Source organism: Phymastichus coffea, unplaced genomic scaffold, assembly GCF_024137745.1.
Source record: "Phymastichus coffea isolate CEN01 unplaced genomic scaffold, Cenicafe_Pcof_1.1 PCOF00024, whole genome shotgun sequence".
In the NCBI taxonomy this organism is placed as follows: Eukaryota; Metazoa; Arthropoda; class Insecta; order Hymenoptera; family Eulophidae; genus Phymastichus; species Phymastichus coffea.
In genome coordinates, this window is record NW_026706835.1 from 1,907,379 (window position 1) to 1,933,914 (window position 26,536).

General features: G+C 36.9%; 2 protein-coding genes across 2 annotated transcripts in view; both read left to right on the top strand.

Moving 5' to 3' along the window:
* Positions 1 to 216: 216 nt before the first annotated feature.
* LOC131675517 (zinc finger MYM-type protein 1-like) lies at positions 217 to 1,683 on the top strand. The gene has a single exon (XM_058954529.1). It carries the CDS (start codon positions 217 to 219, stop codon positions 1,681 to 1,683), a length of 1,467 nt encoding a protein of 488 aa, XP_058810512.1.
* Positions 1,684 to 3,672: 1,989 nt separating this feature from the next.
* LOC131675518 (BRISC and BRCA1-A complex member 2-like) overlaps positions 3,673 to 26,536 on the top strand; it is a 329,141-nt gene continuing 306,277 nt past the window's right edge. Inside the window, exon 1 of the mRNA XM_058954530.1 lies at positions 3,673 to 3,873. Within this exon, the coding sequence (XP_058810513.1) occupies positions 3,789 to 3,873 (85 nt within the window). The 5' untranslated portion in view covers positions 3,673 to 3,788. The remainder of the gene's footprint in view (positions 3,874 to 26,536) is intronic.

The window sequence follows — 26,536 nt, forward strand, 5'->3', positions numbered from 1 at the left end:
GTAATCGTTTTTTTAACATCGAGAGGCCTCCCTCTTCGAGGCAGTAGTGAGAAATTCAGAGACAAAAGCAATGGCAATTACTTGGGAATGTTAGAGTTGATTAGTAAACACAACCCTCTACTAAGGGAACACATAAAAAAGTATAGAAACGCAGGGAGTGGAGTGACTAGTTATTTGTCTCATTCAATTGCTACTGAACTATCAGAAATTTTAGCAATGAAGTTGCTAAATCTTATTATAACGGAATTAAAAGTTGCCAAGTATTATTCTATCTCAGTAGATTCTACCGTTGATAGAAGTCACACTGATCAACTAACGTTCGTCGTCCGGTACGTTATAAACGGAAAAGCAGTCGAACGATTTCTACAATTCATACAAATTACAAAGCACGACGGCGAATACTTATTTAATGTCGTAGTCGGATTTTTAAATCACTATGGCATCGCTATTGCTGATTGTCGAGGACAGGGGTACGATAATGCACCTAATATGTCTGGCTGCTACAGTGGCTTACAAGCAAGGTTTAAAGTACTCTGTCCCGAAGCCGTTTTTGTTGGTTGTTCTTGCCATTCGTTGAATTTAGTTGGCGTACATTCATGTTCTTGCCACGTTGAACTGATATCATTTTTCAACCATGTACAGGGTCTGTACGTTTTTCTCTCGGCTTCGCCGTATCGATGGAATGTTTTGAATTGTCAAAATATAACTTTAGTATTGAAGGCATTGTGTGGTACGCGTTGGTCTGAAAGAGCAGACGCTGTTCATGCATTGAAAGAAGGTTATCCTAAAGTTATAGAAACTTTGACGCTCTTAAAAGACGATGATAGGTTGGACAAAGATGCTCAGCACCAAGCTTCCTGTTTACTCAGGAAAATGAATGAAATAGAAACAACTTTTCTCACGATTTTCTGGAATGAAGTATTAGCTCGTATGAATAAAACATCCACAGTCTTACAAAAAGAGAGTGCGCATCTGGCTGTTACTGTAGAATTACTTACGTCGTTGGAAGTTTTTGTAAAAAGCTTGCGAACGAAATTTGACCACTACGAAGCTGAAGCTAAAAAATTAGTAAGCACTGAAACCTATAAAACCATGAATAAACGCGCTAAAAGAATAAGTACCAGAATTGAGCATCCAAGTAACTCGTCAGAAAATACAGTTTTACAGGGGAAAGAAAAATTCAAAGTCGAAGTTTTCTTCGTAGCAATCGATAAGCTGTCAGCTGAATTATCTCGCAGAAGTGAGCAATACAAAATTTTGTTGGAAAGATTTTCTTTCATTATAGATATTTTGGATTTAGATGACAATGGGATTGAAAAATCAGCTGAGAAATTATGTGAATACTATCCAAAGGATTTGGACAGCGCAAATATAGCTTCAGAGTTTGTTCACTTCAAGAGTTATCTGTCAATCAAAGCTGAATTCAAAGGAAAAGTGTGCATCGGTGAAATTTACAAATTTATGTATGACCAGAATCTCTTTAAGGTTTTTACGAATGTTGAAATTTCACTAAGAATTTTGTTGAGTATTATGCCAACCAGCGCTAGTGGAGAAAGATCTTTTTTAAGACTCAAATTAATTAAAGACGAGCACCGCACTACCATGTCTCAAAAACGTTTGAATGAGTACAGTCTTCTATGTATTGAGAATGAATTATTAGAGACAATAGATTATAAATATTAAATATATATAATAAATATATATTAAAAGAAATTATAGAAGAATTTGTCAATAAAAAAATTAGAAAGAAATGTTTTTAAATAAAAGCGAGAGAAAAAGAATGTTCTAAAATAATAAATAAGATTGGATATAAATGTTGTTTTTTTTTCACCCAAATAGTTTAAGAAAATCATTTCGAAAATTTCTTGGCAAATCATCCGCCTTAAGTAGGCCCCGCCGTCTTTTTGGCCCAGGGGTCGGGAAAGGTCTAAACTCGGCTCTGATGGGAAGAAGGAGCCCGAATTGCCGATACACATGGACGGCATTGTAAATTACAATCAGAGTGTTTCTAGGGTATCTGGAATTCATACTACTCCTATTGGTCTTGAAAGCGCATGTTTAGCACATGTATAAGTAATGGAAAAAATAGTTTTAGTTTATGAGTGGTATCGAAACATTGTTTATTAATAATTTGAATCAAAAAACCATTTTATTTACTTATTTGCTTACATCTATGTTTCTAATTGTCGTATCGAAATAAGACTTACAATATGAGATTTCTGTTAACATTTTTTACTTGGTTCAATATCTTTCAAAATTAAATTAATTCATTTTAACAACAATAATTTTCATTGTTTGCAGAAATGTTAAAAATTATAAATGATTATATGTACTAGTCTTCTTTATACAGTATATAACCATTATCACAACCATATTCATTTATCCAGTATATAACCGTTTATCATTTTTAATATTTCTGCAAACAATGCAAGATATTGTTGTTAAAATAAATTAATTTAATTTTAATAAATATCAATCCTTGTGTTAAATTTTATCATAAATCTAATGCCGCAAGGCTTATCTCGATACGATAACTAGAAAAAAAGATATAAACAAATACTAAATAAGTACTGCTTTTTCATTAAAATTATTAATAAACATTGTTCTGATACCTCTCATAAATCAAGACTATTTTTCTTATTATTTACGCGTTCTTCCTCGACGAAAGTAAAAATAACGGGGTGTTCGGAAAAATATATATTTTATTATTTTTTCGGACACCGTAATGACTGAACTATACATATGTATTATTTATATTGATATTATTTATTATATTATCCCTAAAAATAAAGATATAAATTATTTTAATATTTTAATAATTTAAATGTTCATAAAAAATAAAAAATAATAAATAAAATTTTCAAAATATGTATTATTATTTAAAAACCATTAATAATAATAATAATAATATAATAATAATAATATACAGCATAAATTTTTTTCAAAATGCCGTCACAATGCGTGCATTCTGCAAGCATTTCGTGCAATAGAACGGGAAGGCATAATGTCGGCATAATTCCCGCACGCCGTGCCAAACGATGGTTACCATGCGTGCTGTCACAATGCAGGCACAATGAGCGCACGGCGTGGAAGGCACGGCGTGCTTCCAGAACGACGTCAGAATGCGGATACACTTGGACGTCCCGTGCCGGCGCATTCTGACGGTATAGTGCCGGCACTGTGTTATCTGGGTATGGCAACATTGCATAGAAAAACTGCTGCGTTCTGCCATACCGATCACTGATGAAACTCTTAATCGAATAAACCTTATGATACACATTGCCATATACAGTGGCACATGCGCGGTGCGTAAATCGCGCAAACGATAGGTTCATCGTATTTTTTTACATCTTTTTTATAAACTATTAATCATTAGCAATTTTCGTCGACTGGGCAAATTAAATCTACTCATGGGCAATTTTTTAGAACTTCAGGAAGTTAAAAATAATGTATAATAAAAAAAATATTGAAGTATGAAGTTGCATGTGGTAAACTGATTATTATTAATTTATTACGTAGAAACTAGAGTTGGGCAAATAAATCGAATGACAATCAAGTTGGGCAATTAAAAACCTTTCGAATTGTATATTTTTATTTTTATTTACATTAATTATGCAGGTTGGACAGGGTGGGGTGAGCTGCCTGGGCTGGGAGAGATTTTTCATGCGGTAACACTGGTCGTCACATCGGTTGATCTTGACTCGACATGATACGCATCTGCATGTTTACTTCTGTTAATTAAACTATATAAAACTTTTTTCAAGTATATAAAACTTTTTTAGAATAAAATGTCTCGAAGAATTTATTCGTCAAGTTTTTGGATGAATAGTTTGATGGATCATCTGTTCTTTTCAATCAAGAGATTTAATTTGGGTTTGTAGCTATATTAATTAGAAAATATGAAACTAAGTAATATTATTGTGGTGCTATTTTTACCTTTTACATTGCTTACTTCATCTTTTTTATTATACTTTTAACCTTTAGTTACATTTTATATTAAAGCAATGAATTACCAAGTACTGAATATGATATTTAATTTATCCTGCAGGCTCCTTATAAGTTCTTCCGTCAATATGCATGTATATATGCTAATCTTTAATGACATAATGGATAATCTTTAATGAAAAGTTTAACTTATAATGCGTATCATAAAATACTTAAAAAAAATAAATTGATAAATCAGTGCATTAAAAGTAAACTGAATTAATTTTAGCTTATTTCCTTTCACATTTTTTGTTGTTTTCAAGCATTTGGAATCAACTACTCAGTTTTAAAAGAAATTATTTCAATAATTACAAAGTTGGTAAGGTATGAATCAATTGTCAAACAAATTTAATAAAATAAGTATATGAAAATGAAAGCATAGAAATTTAAGTTATAGATTTTATATTTTACATTTGTCAAAGTTGCATAGACATGGTGCAAGGAAAAGAGATACGGCCAATTCAAAGGTTTTTTAAATACTTTTTGTATAGTATGATATCTTTGGATAAAATTGTTTGACAATCATTTCAATTATACACATGATAAAAAGCTAATACTTGATTGAAAACATAAATATTAATCTTTTTTTTTAAACAGTTGATAGTTATGTTGGTCTTTTTTTCTAATTTCATATATTTTTGTAAGCTAAAACATGTACAATTCAGAGTGAAGATAATTAATAGACCAAAATTAAATCAAGAATTTTAATTTTTTTATTAAGAATTGTCACGATAAATTGTATTAATAATTCTTTTTGTATTTAATGTGTTTGTAGAAAAATTTAAAATTCATAGTCCATTTCAAGTATATATTAACAATAAATTTATTTATCAATTGCTATAAAATTTGATGAAATAAAATTCTTGAAAGTTTTCTTTCAAATATTATAGAAATGAATGTTTTTTATACTTGATGAAATGAGCCTAATAAAATTGACATGAATATTGTAATTATCTATATTTATATACCATTTATTTGTACACATTTCGTATATTAGAACAGTATATTTATATAATCTAATCCAAGAGAAAGTTGAAAAAATCACTGCTATCAATCTGCACAACTGTATGCAACAATTTACACATAGATATAATTAATCTTTAGAAATAAAATCTGATTTCTACAAGACACTAGAAACCATGATTTGTCACATGAAAGTGACAATCACGATCAAGAGGCCATTCTTAATTATATTTTCATATGGTCACATGGTCATGAGCTTAATCATGGTTGAAAGAAAGCCTATTTGAATTTTTGAAAAATAAACTGATTTTTATGAAAAAATTTTTCTCTTTACATTCATGTTTTTTTAGTTTCCTGTATTATAGCAAATGTCTGATATGATTGTTATATAATGATGTTGTATTTGATATCACTAGAAGTTGATTAAGCATGCATACTTGAACAATAACGGCAAAAACTTTTATCTATTCAATATAGCAATTGAAAATATTTGATTCATAACAAAATTTATGAATATAACTCTATATATAAGGTTGAAATTTCGAACGTTCACACCTTACTAGAAATACATATGCGGAATTCGTATAGAATCCGTACAGAAACTGTATGGTTCCCTTTACAATATCTGTACGTTTTCCGTACGATATCCGTCCATTTCCCGTACGGTTTCTGTGCGAATTCCGCGTAATTTTCGTACGTTATCTGTACGAATTCTGTATAACGTCCGTATAAATTATGTAAGAATAAACTGAAATCTAAAAATAATTTATTTTCAATTTTTTACTTATTTGATTACATAAATAATTAGGATATCAGAAATTAATAAAATCAATGGTATGAAAATCTATAATGATAGTTACTTTATTTTAACTAACATAGGGGTAGCTACCCTGTTATCATATCCACCACTAGATTACCAGCTAACGATCGTTTCACTTACTACCACGGTAAGATCTATCATATATGTAAATAAGAGCTTTGCTAAAATGATCAAAGTAAAAGTGCAACGGGCTCCCGGACTATATCCTTAAACGACAATAATCTACTCTTACACAACAATTGTACTGCACAAGACTGACAATGAAGCGTTGATTGGCAGAATTGCTGGTATGTAATACTTCAGCTCCTCAACAAACAAGACTTCCTCTTAGACCTATAAATGGAATCCAGAAGCACCCACGAGAAAATAGTAAGAAATATAAATAGTATACTGAATCTTTCATATGTTTATTCGAATAATTTATACATAAATTAATTTTCAGATCTTAAAGATTCTTTTGCTTGAAAAACAGTTCTCGATAACAGCTCTGATGATGAAAACAGTCGACCAATGTATTCAGGGTTAAATCAGACACAAAGACAACGTAAAAAGAGTAGAAGAGCAACATTAAAACGTCCATCAAAACTTGCAAAATTTTCTCATTTAGAAAAGATACAATGCAAAAGTGATCAGGACAGATTTCAGATGACGTCATCACAGGATTCTGACTCTGATGACGGGACCCCTTAAGAGCGGTTAGTCTTTGAACGTTTTACTGTTGATGGTCGGAATGATGAACAGGTTTGTTTAACAGTTATGAAGTTTTAAATTTGAAAATAAGAAATTTTCGACACTTCGTGCGCAAAGTGCGTCTTTCCCGCACGCTCGACAGAAAACGTGCGTTGAAAATCGCACTTTCCACACGTCGTATCAAAAAATACGGTACGGCACATGTTCGGGAAAGTAGATTCTTGTTTCGTGTGGCGTTTACGCCTGAGCGAAGCGAGAATCTTAAAATATTAATTTAAACTATTTTTTTTTGCAAAAAATATCGGAAAAAAACACGTGTTTTCTTTTTTTTCGAAAATTTAACGCCATTTTGTTATTTATGGAAAAAAATTAATTCTGTTAGTAAGTGCAATAGCCACTGACATACCGAATCTAAAACGTTTAATTTTTTTTGTTTCAGATGAACTGTGATCTAGTTTTGCGTCACGCCACGAGCATACCTGCTTTTTGAGGGGTCACGTTTGCCAGCCATTATGGTGTATAAAAAATATTTCAAATAATAAAAAAAAATTTTTTTTGTACTTCCAGACTGTATTTATCAAACCCAAAAACTTTTATATCAATATAATAAATAACTTCAGAAAAAATTCACAAAAATAGCCTTTTTTTGCGCAAGAGCCAGAATGACCCCTTAAGTGAGAGACCGGTATACATAATTCTGAGTAAGACAAGGATAATTTTATCTGCAAAAATATCGGAATTCGAGAAGTATCAGCAGAAGAAACCAGGCAAAGGTAGGTACCTTTGCCTACATGGAATCGAAAAATTTTATTCGTAATCGTAATCGAACCACTGCAGATGATGAATAAGTACAACTACTACTCTAGTTTAAAAAAAAAAAAATTCTATTCAGTTTTTAATCAATGAGTTATGAGTAGATAGCTAAATAAAAAATTTATAATCATTTTTCTTTACGTAACTTAATTATATTACGTTCTTTGCCAGTTTCATTGAAGAATACATTGATTCTTCTTTCTATCAACACATTGTTTTAAATAAGTATTTTGATTACTGAAAGAAAGGTATAGAAGTATTTTAATAATCGTTAATATTATTATATGTTTTATAAAGTTGTATGCCAGTTTTGTAACAATTATTCTAATATAATCATTAATGCCAAATAGAAAGCTGCATTATATATTTGTAAACTAAATAACATATGATTGTTTTCATTACATATGCATAAATAAAATGATGCGTTAATTACCTCTAATTATTCAGTTCTATTAATTTCTGATATCCTAATTATTTATAAGATCAAATAGGTAAAAATGAAAATAAATAATTTTCAAATTTCAGTTTATCTTTGCATAATTTATACAGATATTATGCAGAATTCGTATGGATTGCGTACGAAAATTACTCGAAATTCGTACAAAAACCATACGGAAGAAGTACGGTTTTTTTTGGAAAAAAATCCGTACGACAACCGTACGGATATCGTATGGAAAACGTACAGATATTGTAAAGGGAACCATACGGTTTCCATACGGATTCTATACGGATTCTGCACATATATTATAGTGAACGAAAAAATCGAAAATCGAAATTAAGTAAGGCGACTTAATATATTGGTTCGAGGCGTCAATACAAGTATAACGATGTTAAAAAGTTACTGTACTCTTTTCTTTCCTTTAAAATAACCCTTATAGTCCATAGTATACTATGGTATACAACATGTCAGATCATAATGTTTACATACCCTCAGAAAAAGTATACATACTTGGAACGACATGCAACTATCCCTAAAGGATTTTTCTTAACGCCTCCGTATACGCTGATATCGCTAGAACTTTGCGTTTTCAGCTAACAATTTTTTATTGTTCAAAAATTATTGACGGAAGTACGTTTCAAATTAAAGTTTAAACAACTACATAGCAGTAAAAAAATATCCCTGCTCGGAACGACCGGGAACTACCTTTAATGAATTTTTTAATGCATTCATATACGCTAATATGTTTTATATTGTAACTTAAACATTCCTATATCCTTAGAAAAAGTTTGGATACTTGGAACGACCGAGAACTACTCCTAATGAATTTTTTAATGCCTAAAGGGTAATTTCACTACGCTCTTCGCGTTTTCAGCTCACAACTTTTGATTGATCAAAAATTTTAATGAGTCTGAAATTCGCAACGTTAAAATACAACGAAAAAAAAAAAAAAAAAAAAAAAAAAAAAATTCCAATAATAATCATTAACATTTTTAATCGAAGAATATAGCCACATTAACATATAATTCTATAATATGAGGGGTGTTCAAAAAGTAAGATGACTTTATGGTTTTCTCAAAAAATATTTATGTTGTCTTCTTTAACGTAATCCCCGTTAAATATAATACACTTATGCCAGCGCTTTTTTCAATCATCGAAGCACTTAGGATAATCATTTTGATGTATAGCTTTGAGTTCTTTCAGCGATGCAGTTTTTATATCCTCAACCGTTGAAAATTGATGTCCTTTCATGGGTTTCTTAAGTTTTAGGAAATGAAAACAGTCATTGAGAGCCAAATCCGGTTAATTAGGAGGTTTGACGTCATTTAACATTTCCTGAGCGATGGTCATGAGATGGTTCTTTTGATCAAAATTAAGCACTTTTAGATCTAATTTCGCTGACACAAGTCTGATGACTAAAATATTCGAAAGAATATCATGGCATGAGCCAACCGATATGCCAACATCTTCTGCAATTTCTCTGATGGTGATTCGACGATTTTTTCCATCACAATTTCTTTCATTGTTTCAACCTTTTCATCTGTTGTTGATATGTTCGACATCCTCTCTGCCTTCTTGGAACAGCTTATACTATACCACTTATACACATTTTTTTTACTCAGAGTAGACTCACCGTATGCAATTGTCAACATTTCAAAAGCTTTAGAGCACTGGATTCCATTTTTCACATAAAATTTAATGCAAACGCTTTGCTCCATTCTTTTCGATAGAAGAAAATCGCCGAGCACACGAAACACTTCTAACCTTTGACGCCTCTGCCAGGCAGTTTGCGGGTGAACCTCTTCGTATGCGTAAAGAAAAGCGCGAGCTGTGGGAGCGTTGCCGTGACATTACACAGTGGCGTTCGCTTTAACGGCGCTCTGTGCCTTTGTCGAGGATTACCCCCCCCCCCCCCCCCCCATCACAAACCCGTCCTTTATGTTGAACCTCGCACCGCGACCTTACTTTGGGCGTGAGCCCTTGCTTCTGGGCGAAGTCTCCGTTGATTGCTGCCGTTGTCTATATTAGACAACTTCAGCTTCGCTCAGAAGTATAGTTGTATTCCACTAGCTAAAAATGGGTGCTCAAGCACAAAGACTTTTGTGAATATACGAATGTGGGAATGGGCGCTTCTTAAGGATAGTCAATGATTGGATTAGGCTGTTCTTAGTTATCACAGTGGTATCATTTATTAGTTTACGGTTCAATTACAAAATGCGGCCTGTGCGACTGTATTTACTTCTAATACGTTGCAGATGCGGGCGCCGCTATCTTATCCGCTGCTACGCGCACGCAACGTTCGTTCGTCTACAAGTTATTCGTGATACGCGCACAATTATCACGTCGCGGTTTTAAAGCTCACGTGAAATCGGCCGGCGATTTATCTCGTATTAAGCGAGTATATTACGCGAGGCAGACCAAAATACGTGCGTATCGTCGAGAGTTCTACCTTCGACTCACTCTTTCTATTTCTTTTTCTCTCTTCGTACGTGATGCGTGCCCTACCTTTATGGCAGGTAGGCACTGTCCCCGCGGGCAGTCTCCCTGACGAGCCGAGTGCGCAAATATAACGTTCACCCTTGCATAACATATAGCAATAATAAGTATATATTTATGTTCGCGTAACTCAGAGATAGCTACGAGAGTGATAGCGACCGTTGTTAAGGCTGTGACGACACCTAAGGCACAGACGGCGACATCAATGCCAAAGGCTACATTTCTAAGCATTTTAGTAAATCGACGCCACATGAGTTATAAATATGGTAAGAAAGGGGAGAAAGATAAAGAGAGTAGGGGGGCAGCAGATGATTTTCAGCACGCTAAGAATTAGTGAAGCATTCCCCCATTCGCGCACTCTATCAAAGCATCCGAAGCAAGTCGCTGTGTGTCTGTCTCTCTCTTGTCGCTTATTAGTATTGCCGCGGTGTTAGAAATCGAGCCTTCAGCATTCATGTATTCAGGTCGCTGCGTTAGCTGCCTTCGCATCCGTTCTTGTAGCTGTCTATATCTCTTTATGTGTGCATGAATTTACATTGATTCTTTTATTATCATTATACATTTAATAAATAAATTTTTTTTTTCAAATTTCTTTTTCACATTATTAGTAACATTATATAAAAAATAACTTATAAAACATTTGTTAAGAAATTAATATTTATTTTTCAATTTCAATTCGTGCGTTCATAAAAACGTGATAAATAATTAGAATCTTAATATAATTTTTGCGGAGAAACAAAAGACATAAAATATATGAGGTCTGTTAAAAAAGTATCGCGAATTTTGAATTTCCGCGGGCTACGTAAATTTGATTTTTTATTTTTTTGTAGTGTTATGTTGGTACTCATGTCCCTTACTTATGCTGAATAGGTCGACCATTTTGCATGTTTAGTTAGTGTTTGACAGCTGTTTTGCTTGGACGTTTTGGCTCGTATTCGATTTTTACCTATTCTAAACAATGGATCAAAGAATCTGTATCAAATTTTGTGTGGAAAACAAAATAAAGTGCGCATTCCGAATGTTGAATGAGGCATATGGTGAAGCTACCTTGGACCAAAGCAACTTTTATCGGTGGTACAAAATCTTCTCAGAGATTAGGCATTATATAAACACGAGATATTTATGTCCACCGGAAGCTATGCATAGACTACTAGAGTATCCATTACATGATATTTCACTTGTAATACATCGTTTAACTATATACGAAGAAAATCAACAAATTATCTATTTTGAAGAAAGAAATGAAGAATCAATAAAAATATATAAACTACCATTAACAGCATATTTCAAATTGAATAAAATAGACTTAAAGGTATGAGAATATTTATATTCAGACATATTCATAAATTATACTTTCAAAAAGAAGTTAAAAAAATATTAAAAAAGAAAAAAAAACTAATAAACCTATTGCAACGGTAGTCGATTCGATTAATCAATCCGTTCGCGATTCGTATACTCGTGATGTTAATTCGAACAACTAAGAGAGAGAGAGAGGGCGCGCGAGAATTGGAAAATAGGCAGTTAAGCCTTAGCTGCTTTTGTGAGAGTACCGCCAATAAGTTTACACAGTTATTTGCCGTTTTTTTAAATACAAAGTTTTCCTGGGATTTTGATACATGCGTGAGTGTAGCGAGGAAGCAGTAGCAGCAGCAGAAACAAATGCAGCAGCAGATTTGAGAGCGAGGCAGTGCAGCTGATCTATTTGAGGAGTACCATTGATTCTTCAACAATTACGGCTGATCACCGTAATTGTACCGCAGGATAGGTACACCTCCCTTTATCAGCGCGACAAAATACTTTCGACAGTATTTTGTCTATCGCGAGCGTAATTTTTTGTATTCGCGCCGAGCGTTAGATTTCGCGGCAAAATTCGAATTCTCTCTCTCTCACTAAATTATAATCAATAATTGTAAATCCTATTCGCGTGCCTTAGTCTTTCGGCCCATAAAATACTAGTTTTCATTAATTAAACTTTATTAATTTTATTCGCCGTTTACGTCATATCTTTTCGTAATAGTTAATAGATCTATAAAGGCTTAAGTTTTAATCTGATTTTCCCTCGGGGATTAGGCGGATTAAGCATTGGGTCATTCACACTGAAGATACGATAGATCGAGTGTCACAAGTCAAGTGACTTAAGGTGAGATCAACTCGGTTGAAAAGAAGACACTGAAACGAAATTATCAAACGTAAAGGCGAATACACGTATAACCATACGTGTTTAACGGAGCGGCGGTTAGCTCTGCATCGTGGGAGTTTGTGCGTTAATAAGTTTCTCATTTTTTAGGATAACCACCCCGTTACACTATACTTACACTATATTACACATATGAGTATATGTGTATTCGCCTTTACGTTTGATACTTTGCATACGTCCTAGTCTTTGTAGATCTATTTACTCCCTGGGTACAGTGCATTGCGATACGCAATGCCAATGGGAAAACGATTGCAAGGGAATTACACTAGCGGATTGTCACTAGGTTTGGCGCACCAGAGGTATTTTTGTCGGATAACGGAACCGAGTTCAAGAATCAGGAAGTCGATTCATACTTCCAGATGAACGGATTCCAGCGCGCCTTGACTCCCGTGTATCATCTCCAAGCGAATCCCACAGAGTAAGTTAACGGGACGCTCAAAATCATGATCACGTTGTATGTGAGCCGTGATCATACGAGCTGGGACAAGTACCTGTCAGAGTTCAAATTCCCGTTGAACTCGGCAACTCATAGCGCCACCGGATATATATAGTCCTGCGATGCTCATCTTTGGGCGTCAGCTGTTCTTTGACGTTCAGAAGATCCGAAGATCAGCAGGCCCTTGAGTGTTCGGAGAGTCAACCTGTGGTAGATTGGGCTCAACATATGGAGAAGCTCCCTAATTTATGGGAGCGGGCCAACTCCAAGTCACAGGAGGAAGTGATGCGTCAAGCGGCTTATTACGACCGGAAAAGACGGCAACCGAAGTTTATGGTCGGAGATGAGGTATGGAAGAGAAACAGGATTTTCTCCTCAGCTGCCCAAGGCATTGTAGCCAAATTGGCGCCGAAATACGCCAGTCCGTACATGATTGAAGAGGTTTGTGGTTCCAACACGTACACAGACTGGGTAACCAGCTAGAGATCCTGCCCGAGCTCTTCCATGCCAATGGCCTTAAGCCGTATTACGATCCGGGGGATGAAGAGGAAAGCGAGGAAGCGACCGTCATCAATCTTCGCGAGCCGCACGAAGAACAGCCATTGGAGGCGACCGAATCCGCGAAAGCGTGCGAAGTTCCGTGGGGGGATTTGTCGAGCGAGCGGATCAAATTAGCAGCCGTCGGATTTACCGATATCTACCCCAACCAAGGAAGGTCCTAGAGACGGACACCGGTCAAGCAAGAGGCGATAACTCTCCCTTAAAGAAATCTAGAGGGAGAGGTAGGCCTCGAAAGATCGTGCCCGTCATGCAAAAGACGCTTGGGCCGATAAACCCGAACGGTAACCGACGAGGGCTCGGTGGGATGCGGCGTTAATAGGATTTTTTCTTCGTGCAGGGAATTTCATCAAAAATTTTGATTTGTTTTGATTGTTACAGATGGACCTGAGAATCGTCGTCGAGGAAGAAATCTTCGAGGTGGTCATGAAGATGTTGCTGGATCTGCAGCTGGGCCCTCATGAGACGTAGCTTATAGAATCTGCAGAACTTCGCCAGGGTCCAGTTGGAGAGGGGGCCACCTGAAGGGAGCACCACAACGGATCGGTGGCGAACTTTCTCCGGGATGCAACGTGGGTCGCCCCGAAGAAGGCTTCCAGGGACGCTTCGACTCAGACAGAGGACCATGATAATGTCGAGTGTCACAAGTCCATCGTGGACCAGGGGGTACAGATCCTCAAGTGCAGCGTACCCCAGACGTCAGACAGTACGAGCCAGTGCCCAGGACCCAGGGAAACCTGTGGGGCATCGCACTGGGTCTGCAATCACCCCCGTAACCCAAAGTAGCCAACTCTCCTCCTCGACTTCAGACACGTGCGTCTGAGGATCAACGAGGTGGAGAGTGTCTGGCGGTTCGCAGCGGACCTCGAGTCACAGGTGCAGGAGCACCTGAGACGCTTCCTGAACCGCCAGGGCGCAGAAGAATTACTCGAGAATTGGGCAGAGATGGCTTAACGCGGGACGGTCTACGGAGAGGCCCTGCTGCGGGTGAATAATGGACAGGAGTCCCCCGAGCGCTCCCGGCGACCGCTCAGGAGAAAAGAGCCCCGGGAGCTACTGATGCTGGGCCGATGCTCACGGTCCACATGGACGGGCGTGTGGCTTCCTACACCACAATCGTGGTCAGGTCGCAGGATGGCCGTGCGACCGCCACGGTGGGAGGAGTTACGATCACCGCCTCCCAGGGAGTCAGCGCCCTGGAGTCCCCTCGTTCTACTGAGCAGACCCAAAACGATCGGGAAGCTCAGTACTGATCGTAGCTGAGGGGCTGCTATATTTGTGGTGAGCCTGGGGTGACCAACTCCGAGCGGTGCCTGAGGAAGGCTACACACTGGCGCTACTCGAAACATCGAGCGCCAGGTGTAGCCAAAAAGTGATGTAGGCCCTGGAGGACGGAAAATAATAAAGTAGCTCTACATATAGAAGGGAAGTTTTTAATTCATTTGGTTTCTTTCCTTCTTTACTTTTTCAGATTCCTGATGTCGGCGAATCGCGGGTATTCGTACTGTATAACATTTGTAACGAGGACGTTTTTCGTATATTCTCATCGCGAAAAAATTTCTTCAAAAAAATAAAAAGTGTAATATTTATAGTTTAAACGTTATCCAAAATACTTATGTAATTTATGTGTAATTGACATGAATTATTTTATATTATTCAGATGTAGGGGTAAGCATCAAAATCGATGATATTGAAAAAATTAAAACAAAGGATAATCTGTTCAAAAGATAATTAATAATTAATGATTAAAATGGAAATAACGTATGTAAGCAACGATTATCTGAAATAATCATACAACAAAATTTAATTCAAAAATTAAGTGTGAATTTTTTCAATTACAACTATCTCTTATGGAATCAAAAAACAAAAGTGATGACGTACAAAGAAAATGATATACTGACAATTAAAATTGATAAAAGTCATAGTTATAATAAAAAAGTATTGTAACGGTTGTGATTTATCTGAGTGATAAATCGGTATCCGTTGACAAAATAAGTCACCGTCGCTCCCACGTTGCGAAGTTAACCGCTACTTCGTTGAAGGAAGGCTTGCCTCCCGGCTGTGGTGCCGACTGCTTCGTCGAATGCGTGCTCGGCGCACCGCTCACGCGGGGAAGTCGATGGGTTCGGGTGGCTGGGCAGAGGGGACACGTGTGCTTCTGCCCACGTCAGTGAATAAGGCGGCCGATTAGTTGCGGATGCCCTTTATTCGTTTAGCGCTTGATTTACATTCCATGAAGAAAGAGGCCGAGAGCTTTTCCGAGTGACGCACCGCTGCGCCGCGCAGTTACAACACGTCGGGTTTTGCCGTATGAGAGAGAGAGAGAGAGAAAGAGGTATGCGGGCCTACTCGCGGACGCTTAATCTAACGCAATCTTTCCGCAGATAATTATACGTCGGTGAGATTACTCACTTCTTCTCGCTATAGTCCGGCGTGAAACTCAGCTGCTAACTCTCCGGTTATCGAGCTCACGTGCCGGCTTTCGTCGTCCAGGAGATACTTCCTTCTTTCGGTCCCCGCAACACTTGTTAACTCTTGTGTCACTTGGGCGACGGCACTCGCTCCTCTCGTCTTTGATTCAGTGCTCCTGTCGGATCTCACCTCCGATTCCGCTACCTTTTCCTATCTTTTCTTTCTCTCGTACCTAGTGTCCTTCCTTTGTATCACTCTGCTCTTTTTGCCGGTTCACACGTGAATGTCCCTCCTACCTACCCTCACCTCTCACTGTCCTCTCTCTCTTCTCTCCGCTCGCGCACGGTTTTCTGCGCAGCTGGCCCGCGCATGGCACGCGCTGGCTCTCTATTCAGCGGATTTTTCCCTGTAACGACCCGGCTCGTTACAGTATATATTACAATAAATTGCACGTCAATTCCTGGAGTGAACAAATATTTTGTAGTAACCATTTCGATTCGTAACATATTAAATTTCAATTTTTTTAATATTTCAGATTCCAGACTGAGCACGATCAAGAAAAAAATAAAATTATGATTTATAAATGTATTATATCCAGTTGTTATGTGTATATACTATAGTCTTGTTATTAATAAAAGTTGTACACAGAATCAACGTTCCACCGATTGTAAGCAAGCAGGGACTACTCGAGATATCACTTGTTCGTATGAAAATTTTTTCATAAGAAAATATCTTAAAATATAATTTGTAAATCTCTATGTTATATCAAATAACAACATTTTTAATATGGTATTTGAAGTTAGTTAGAAAAAAGAATTACAATCAATGATTTTCTAATTTTCAGATGTGTATAAGTCATTGTATATTTCATGTTATTCATAAAAAAGGCGTCTTATATGAAAAAATTTATTTCTTTTTCATTTTATTATAACGATTATTAATAAATGAAATTTACTGAACGGTAAAAATAATTAAACATTTTAATTCCAAATACAACATATACAAATATTACGTTTGACAAAAACTTTATTTCCCTACATTATTTCAGCATAGTTAATTGATTTTCATATACTTAATGTAACGGCTGCTCAAAAAAATGGAAAAAAAAACAGGCCACACACTTAGCTCGTAAATTAGGATGAAAAATTGCGTACAGCTGAGTAAAGAAAATTTATTTTTTCTGTGAACGGCAGTTTTCGTCTCGCGCATCTGGCAATTTTCGGATGTTTGGAACAATCAGAGCGAGTTTACGACCGCGCCATCCGGAGTAGCCAGATTGCGAACATCTTTGGAAAATAGAAATCTGCAACGCACATGTGCATACTACCGACAATACCGTTATTTTATTTTAAATAATTTATTCTCAATTTTATTAATTTCTTTTAAATTAAAGGAAGCACATTTGCCTGCAGATTTCTTAAAAATATGCGAGACTTATCTATTGCTAGTAACTTTCAAGTAATTAACAAGGACTATTTTGATTAATAGTTTTTTTTATTGCTCGGATAGTTTTAATTTTATATATAAATATAAATATAGAAATATAGAAATAATTCATTATATTTCCGTGTTCATTAAGATTTTTACTGCGAATTTTATGTGTTTAATCGTTAAATACACTCAACTTTGCGTTAGAAAATTTAAGAACGGCTTGAACGAAAGTTAATGACTATATTCATTATAATTAACTCTTATTTTTCAGTATTTCTTAGGGCTTTTTGGTAATTAATTAATAGTTAAGACTATTAAAATCTTGTTTGTTTTCAGATAAATATAATCCTTAACTTTTGTTCTATACTTTAGTTTTATTATAGATTTTTGTAATATTTTGTAAGATTTTGTAATATTTTTGTAAAATTAGAGTACCACACACACAATTACATTTAGATAAAATTAGTTTATATAATTAAAGATGATAATAGTACATAGAGGGTCATCTGTGTGAAGAGGGCCCAAAACACTTGAATGAAGCCACTCTCGCACACTCCGCCAATTAGGGTTCGAATTTCGCTTACGCTTGAGACACTCCCCAAATTTTCCAACAAATTAAATCAAGAAAATTTGAGTTCTTCCTGCCCAAAAATGACAAGGATTTTAGAGTGGGAGTCTCTTGCGAAAAGTATAAAAGGAAGCTCTTTAAGAAAATTAGGCAGTTATTTTTCCAGTTCGTTCAGATTTTTCTAGTTTCTCTAATTCACTCAGTTCGTGCAATTTTTTCGAATTTGTTTAGTTAGTTCAAGATTTTTCCAGTTCGTTCAATCTGTTCAGCCCGTTCAGCCTAATATTTTATAAAAAGGATCTCTGTGTGTGTGTAGGAAAACTAGTATAAAAAGAAAATACAAAATTTAGGGTTTAATTAATAACCTATTCGAGAAATTTTTCCTTATCGTATGCCAAATATTGAATTTTTTTAGTGAATTCCGGATTTATAAAAAAACGATTACCGAAGAATAAAAGGAAAGCTCGCGCCAGAGCTGTTCAAAATCACCCTGACGGCCTTAGTAAAGAAATCTACGAAAAATATAGATTCTCGTTCGGCAACTTATCACAAACGTCGCCTGTATTTTCCGAGCCATTAGCACCCGCATCACATCCAAAAACGATAGCAGAAGCTCCAAAAACGATCGAAGAAAAATTAGAGTACTCGTATATTCGAGAAAGGATTTGCACCCACGGTAACAATCCCGAATATTGCTCTTCTTGTATCAGTGACTTCTCCGACAACTTCGAAATACCGCGTAAGAACGTGCAGAAGGACTGTTAGTTGAAAGAAGTAAATTTAAACATAGCACCCATTACTGACATCGAAAAATTGTTATTAAGAAGGATCAGAAGAAATATATTCAAATCCGGCACACCTTACTTCGAGCGAGACCTGTAGAATCAAAAAACCTTGGAAAATCAACAACTTCGTTGGAACAACAGATTGTAGATACAGAAAAAGAAATACAGAAAACTCGAGAAGAAATTAATAAAATGAAAAAAGAACTTGATTTGTAAAGTTTCTATATATAAAAAAGGAGAATGAATTAATGGCAATAAAATCTACAAATTGAATTTTAACCTCTCTCTTATTCCTCGTATTTTAAAAGTCTCCAAATGATCCCGCTACTTAGAATACCAGAAATTTCGGTTAATAATGTCCTACTTGAAGAAATAACGGTAGATGGCCATGAAGTGGTAGATAAACAAATTGAGATAATTGATAACATAAATAATATTTTGACTGATAGATTACCTAGTATCCAAGTTAAGCTTGTGAAAATCGCTGAAGTTTTAGAATCACATAAAAAAGGAATCAATTTAAATATTAAACGTGAAAATATTCTTAAGGATAGAGTAGACGAATTAGATAAGACTGTAGAAACCGACTTCGCTTATTTGCATCGCCTAAATAATCAAGTTGCCCAACTTCTCAGCTTTAAGCTTGAGAATAGTGTTTTAAGCAAAAATCTTGCGAAATCCCATAAAATTATTAAATAACATAATAGAGTTTTAAGTGTAATTACTAACAGTTTTGATTTTAAATCCAAGAATTGTGCTATTTATTTGATAAGCTTTCGCTCAAAGTATAATCTGCCCTATTTACCTTAATAAGTGATAACCAATGCCTTACGCGCAGTAAAGTTAGAGGACTTACTTGGATCATTTCAGTAAAATCCAGTAGTTTGAAAAGATCAACCAATGATTTAACTCAATTAGAAGATCGCGACAGTATAAGAAGTGCTTCGACAACACCTAGAGGAACCAATCAGGATCTAAACCAAAAGTTAATTAGCCCAGGCTCGAGAGAGATTAATTCAGATTCTCTCGATAAATTTGTAACTGAATACCAACCAATAGATGTAAACCAGAAAGTTAAGAGTCCAAGACAGAAGCCACAATCTACTGTAGATATCCCACCAAGTAATAATTCACAAACTATTAAAATGAGTGAAAACGATAAAAAGAGGAAATGCCCACCGTTCACGGGCAGGTTATGTCACTGAAAGACGCACTGAATGTTATTCCGCGATTTGATGGGAGACTTGATCAATGGACTCGATTTGCAGAAGGATGCAAAGAAGTCTTGGCAATGATCCCGAAACCAATAGAAGGTAACTTGGTGAAATTGGTAAGGTTAAAATTAGAAGGAGAAGCTAGAGATACAGTAATTGGGATTAATTTTGGAACTCTTGATGAATTACTAGAAAATCTAGCGGATATTTTCGGATCTGCCCAAACGCTTAACCAGCTTTTACGTGGGTCGTTTGAAAAGTCCGTGCAAAAATAAAAACTGCTTGATTTTTTTTAATAAATCTTTTTTATTTTTCAACATAGTCTTTTTTTAGGCTTATATACTTCATCCAACGCTGCTCTAGTTTGTTAATCCCTTCCAAATAATAGGATTTGTCCAAGTCTGTAAAATAGGCATTCGTTTCTGCAATCACCTCCTCGTTTGAATAAAATCTTTTCCCCGCCAGCCATTTTTTCATGTTAGGGAACAAATAGTAGTCCGACGTAGCTAAGTCTGAAGAATAGGGGGGATGTGAAACGAGTTGGAACCCTATCTCCATCAGTTTTGCGGCCAGAACTGCTGAGGCGTGAGCTGGCGCATTGTCGTGGTGGAAGAGGACTTTTTTGTGGACCAATCGTGGACGTTTCTCTAGCAACTCGGTTTTCAAACGATCCAATAACGATGAATAATATTCGCCTGTAATGGTTTTACTGTTTTCCAGATAGTCGATGAAGATTATTCCTAGCGAATCCCAAAAGACAGTCGCCTTAACCTTCCCGACCGAAGGAATTGTCTTCGCCTTTTTCGGAGCAGATTCCCCCTTGGTAACCCATTGTTTAGACTATTCTTTGGTCTCAGGAGTGTAGTAATGTATCCTGTTTTCATCTACAGTGATGAAACGACGCTTAAAGTCTTGCGGATTTTGCTGGAACAGCTGCAAACCATTCTTGCAACACTTCACACGATCTCGTTTTTAGTCAATCGTGAGCAATCGCGGCACCCATCTAGCGGATAGCTTTTTCATGTCCAAATGTTGGTGCAAAATATTATGTACCCGTTCGCTCGAGATGCCTACAGTACTAGCAATCTCACGCACCTTCATTCTTCTGTCAGCCATCATCGTATCATGGATTTTATCAATGATTTCTGAAGTGGTAACCTCAACAGGGCGTCTAGAACGTTCAGCGTATTTTGTGCTTATACGAGTATGGCCACTCCGAAAATTTTGAAACCACTTATAAACCATTCTAATCGAAGGTGCACAATCACCATAATGTTTATCAAGCTTCTATTTAATTTCCTCAGACGTTTTGCCTTTGAAAAAGTAATGTTTAATCAATACCCGAAATTCTTTTTCGTTCATTTTTTTACAATCACTCGATTGCTTTGATTGAAACGAATGTAAAACGCAAAGTAATTGGCCGATCTGGCTGAAACTTGGTGTGTGCTCTTCCAAGATATGCCACTCACTAAAAATAACCTTGATACGCACTAGTAGCGCCATCTCTCTGACTTTGCACGGACTTTTCAAACGACCCTCGTAGGTGAATTAGGAAATGAATTTCAGCATGATGATGAAAAAGTATTAACTTTCGCTAATAGGCTACGACTACTGTTTACGCTATCTGCGCTTAGGTATTCGAATCGTCTGTGGGCCTCGTGTAGCGCGGCTGCATCGCACATGCGTCGCAGCTGACCTCGCGATAAGCTGGCATATATTTCCAGCTACCTGTGCCGCGTCTGAGACAGGATAAGCTGTGACGCATGTGCGATGCATCTGTACGTCATTATCGACACGTGTTGGACAATCGAAAGCGGTGCGATATGTGCGGGGTCCGACCGTGCGACGCGCTCTAGGCCTCTCTATTGCGCTACGGGCCCTGAATGCGGGGGGGGGGGGGGAGTGGGAATGCTTCGCGCATATAAGACGGGCATCGCTTTCCCCAGTTTAGTTTAGTTCTTGTTCAAGTTCGGACGCCTTCATTGACGGATTCGAACTTTGTTATTCTGTGCGCTGCGTTTTTATTTGTGAACAAAAGAAATAATCGTTGTGACCACGGCGGGAGCACCGTCCGATATCGCGACCAGTGACTCGCAGCTACTGAGCCACGGACAGGGAGACCTGCTGCCGTAGGTGAGGGCGCGACCAGCCCTCAGAAGTGCCTCCAACTACGCGGCTCTGTGTCCATCAACTTACTCAGGTGACGTTGTAGCGAGGGCTGTTCCCGTTCCCGAGACGTCGGGGCTACACCGTTCCTTTAATTTCGGAGGCACTTTCTCTATTTCTCTCCCACTCTCACGAGTCCTACATCTAGCGGTAAGTGGACCGGATGATCCACCGATTTTACGCGCGCACATACGACAAAAATTGTAAGGGCGAGAGCCTAGAGGCGAGCGACGTCTTATTTGATGTTTGCGTTCTACTCGTTGTATTTTATTATTAATTAAAGTTGCTGCATCTAAAGGGCTTTTCTCCACTTATGACTGGGGTTTTTATGCCGGCTAGGTGCGGTCTCTTCCCTAATCTAGGGAATAAAAAGAAACTGCGACTCTTTGTATATTGAACCTCTGAACAACATCCACTTCCTTGGACCTATCTAATACTCACTCACTCTCTTTCTCTTCGGCATGTACTATTGCATTTGTTCAACTACTATCGACAAAAATCATTGATACTAAAAGGAAAATTGACGGAATTGAATCCGTTACAAATGAATATAAGCATGCTCTGGAAGAAAATAATTTTGAGTGTTTCAAGAGAGGATTGAAATCGTAAGTTAAATTAAATCTAGCTCCTGGAGTCACCTCAACTAATATACTTAAGCTCGCCATAAAGGCAGAAAAAGATTTAGAAATACAATAAGTACGTACAAGGTAACCACCCCAACCCTCCGCCTCCGATTTTTCTGCAATTGAGATATGTTACAGTTCGTAAAAAAATAAAAGACTCTTATTTTTTTATCGGCGGAAAAAGCTATCTAAGGGATGAAACCAACCCCCAAAAAACTGCCCCAAATGTGCAGTTCTATAGCAATATCTTTAGTTGTAATGAATATTTTTTTATGAAACAAAGAAACACAAGATACTTATAAAAAAAGTAACAGACACACATCAATTTGGTCCCAGGTGGTTGCAACCCCTACGTTGTATAGAAGATAAACTGTTGTATTTTCAAGTGTATTTTTACCTTAAAAATCAAAAAATTATGTTAAAAAAATTTCAAAATGATATTCTAGTAGAAAATGATAAAACAAAGTTGACGTGTTTCGGGGTTTTTCTATTATCTATTATTTTGAGGGTGAACTACCCCTTAATGTTATGAATACAATATAAGCAGTTGTTAATCGCAGATTATGCTGGTTATTTCAAGTTCTATAACGCTCAAAAAAACCAAACACATGTATACTTTTGTCATGCCAAATAAACTATTTAGAGGGTGAAAGCTACCCCCGAAAGTTACCCCTCAAAACCATTTTATAGCGAAATTATCGTATTTTATGCACAGTTTTCGACGAAACAAACTCTAAAAAATTCTTTTATAAAATTTCAGCTAAATATATGGATTTCTTCTACAGGGGTTGCAACCGCCTAAGTCACCTGAAAGAAAAGCTATGTTTTTAAATATTTTCTTGCAAAATTTTTTCAGAAGAAATGAAGTTTATGAAATTCCGTTTAAAATCTAACACAAAAGTATACAGTATCCGTCACCAGGGGATGCTACCCCTTCATTGGAGAGTGAACAGAGCATTCATTTATTACCCTAATCCCCTACCATCCCGAAGCCAATTTCCTTAAACCTCGAGCTAGTTATTTTGCCACGCTATAACCCGTAACTCCTACACCCCAATTTCATCAATCGTCAAGCTGGTTAGCCTGCCACGCTCTAAACCCGAACTCCTATACCCGAATTTCAACAATCCTCGAGCTGGTTACTCTGCCACGCTCTAATACCGAACTCCTACACCCGAATTTCATCAATTCTCGAGCTGGTTACCCTGCCACGCTGTAACCCCAAACTCTTAACCCAAATTTCCTTAACCCTCGAGCTAGTTACCCTGTCACGCTGTAACCTGTAACTCCTGCATTCCAATTATCTGAAATCCGGAATCCAGCTCCCTGTCATTCATAATCCCGATTTCGAAATGTTTATAGTATCTTCAAATAAAAGGACATATGGACATTTTTGGTAGAAGATAACGTTTAATTTATGTATAAGTAGGAAATAGCAAATGCAACTACGAAATCATGCAAATTTTTGAAGTTCGAAATAGCTACGGGGAGTTTCATTTTTAAATCATTATGTTCGACAAATATTACTACTATCCCTGAGGAAATTCGATTATTATGTTATTACAAAAAAATTCATTATACAAACTGATTTTACCATACTAATAGGTATATGTACGTATTTCTCGAGGCGGTTTTAGCCAATATAAAAATACTGTTTGTACAATTGGATATTACTATTCAAAAAAAGCATGAAATTGTATTGCGTAAAATAACTAAATATTTGACTAAAGTATCGGTTTAAAATGAGGCTAGTTTAAAGTTAGATTGTCAAAATTTTATTAACCTCATAAAAACAGAATTATCAAAAAAAAGTGCAAGTAAGGTATATCATTCCAATCAAAGTGGATTCAATTTAGAAATACATACTGACAGAACATTGAGCGAAAAAGGTAAGAAGACATTGAAGGTAAGAAGGTACATTGCTATCACCCCTTTTTATGGTATTAAAAGAAACAAACAGAGAGTTTGGACCCATTGTTTCAAAAAAAACTATTCAATGCACCTAATATATTTTTGCGAGCAAGTGCATCAGGAAAGCTGTCGAGTGAATTACTTCAAACATGGTTGCAACATGTGTTTTTTTCTAACTGTGGGAAAACAGTAGTTTTATTACTAGACTCATGGAGTGGACAGTGTGAACGAACTGTAAGAGAAGTGACACCAGCAGATACAAATTTTCGATTGATGACAGTTCCTAAGGGTACGACAGGCAAAATTCAACCACTGGATGTATTCGGTTTTTGACTTTGGAAAAACTTTGTAAGAAAAATATCTGATGCCATTATTTTATTCGGATCAGACATCAGTTAACATAAAAGGAATAATATTATAAAATTACAGGATAAAAAACCTGATTCGTGCGACAATCCTGTTGAATATTGCTTCGAAATTTCAGAACAGCCTATCTGCGAGATTTGTGAGAAAATAGCAATTATAAAATGTGCATGGTGCAAGAAACTAATAAGTCAACAGCATTTATTCATAGAGTATCATTATTGTTCACCATATATACAGTGATAATAAGTGAGGATCGTCTTTTTATATTCAAAAAATGTATTCTCAATATCAGATGGAATGACGAATTAATATAACGTAAATATAACATAAAAATAAAATGAATTTAACGTTATCTTCTACAATTATTTCGCCTATGTCATTTTATTCAGAGATATTACAAATGTGTCGAAATTGTGATTATGAAAAACAGAGAACCGGATTACGGACTAGAAAATTGGAAACGGCAGCGTAACCAGCTCGAGTGTTGATGAAATTGGGGTTAAGAGTTTGGGGTTATAGCGTGGCTGGGTAACCACCTCGATGGGTAAGGAAATTGGGGATAAGAGTTTGGGGTTCAAGCGTGGCAGAGTAACCTGCTCGAGGGTTATGGAAATTGGGGTTTAGAGTTGGGGTTGGGTTACAGCGTGGCAGGGTAACCAGCTCGACGGTTGATGAACTTCGGGTGTAGTAGTTACGGGTTATAATGTGGAAGGGTAACCAGCTCGAGGGTTAAGGAAAATTCGGGTGCTGGAGTCCGGAGTTAGAGCGTGGCAGGGTAACCAGCAGGAGGTTTGATGAAATTCGGGTGTAAGAGTTCGGGGTTAGAGTGTGGTAGGGTAACCAGCTCTACGGTTGATGAAATTCAGGTTTAGGAGTTCGGGGTTCATGCGTGGCTGGGTTACCAGCTCGAGGGTTAAGGAAATTGGGGTTAAGAGTTTGGGGTTACAGTGTGGCAGGGTAACCAGCTCGAGGGTTGATGAGATTCGGATGTAGGAGTTCGGGGTTAGAGCGTGACAGGGTATCCAGCTCGAGGGTTAAGGAAATTGGGTTTCAGAGTTTGGCGTTACAGCGTGGCAGGGTAACCTGATCAAGGGTTAAGGAAATTGGAGTTAAGAGTTCGGGATTCCAGCGTGACAGCGTAACCTGCTCGAGGGTTAAGGAAATGAGGGTGTAGAAGTTACGGGTTACAGTGAGGCAGGGTAACCAACACGAGGATTGATGAAATTCGTGTGTAGGAGTTCGGAGCTATAGCGTGGCTGGGTTGCTACCTCGATGGGTAAGGAAATTGGGGTAAAGAGTTTTGGGTTAGAGCATGGCAGGGTAACCAGCAGGAGGGTTGATGAATTTCGGGTGTAAGAGTTCGGGGTTAGAGCGTGGTAGGGTAACCAGCTCGACGGTTGATGAACCTCGGGTGTAGTAGTTACGGGTTATAACGTGGCAGGGTAACCAGCTCGAGGGTTAAGGAAAATTCGGGTGTAGAAGTTCGGGGTAGGAGCGTCGCAGAGTAACCTGCTCGAGGGTTATGGAAATTGGGGTTTAGAGTTGGGGTGACAGCGTGGCTGATTAACCAGCTCGATGGTTGATGAAATACGGGTACAGGAGTTTGGGATTACTGCGTGGCAGGGTATCCAGCCTGCGGGTTGATCAAATTGGGGTGTAAGAGT

Excerpts from the sequence above, each read along its gene's own strand:
- LOC131675517 (XM_058954529.1), top strand. The coding sequence starts at position 217 with ATGAAGTTGCTAAATCTTATTATAACGGAATTAAAAGTTGCCAAGTAT.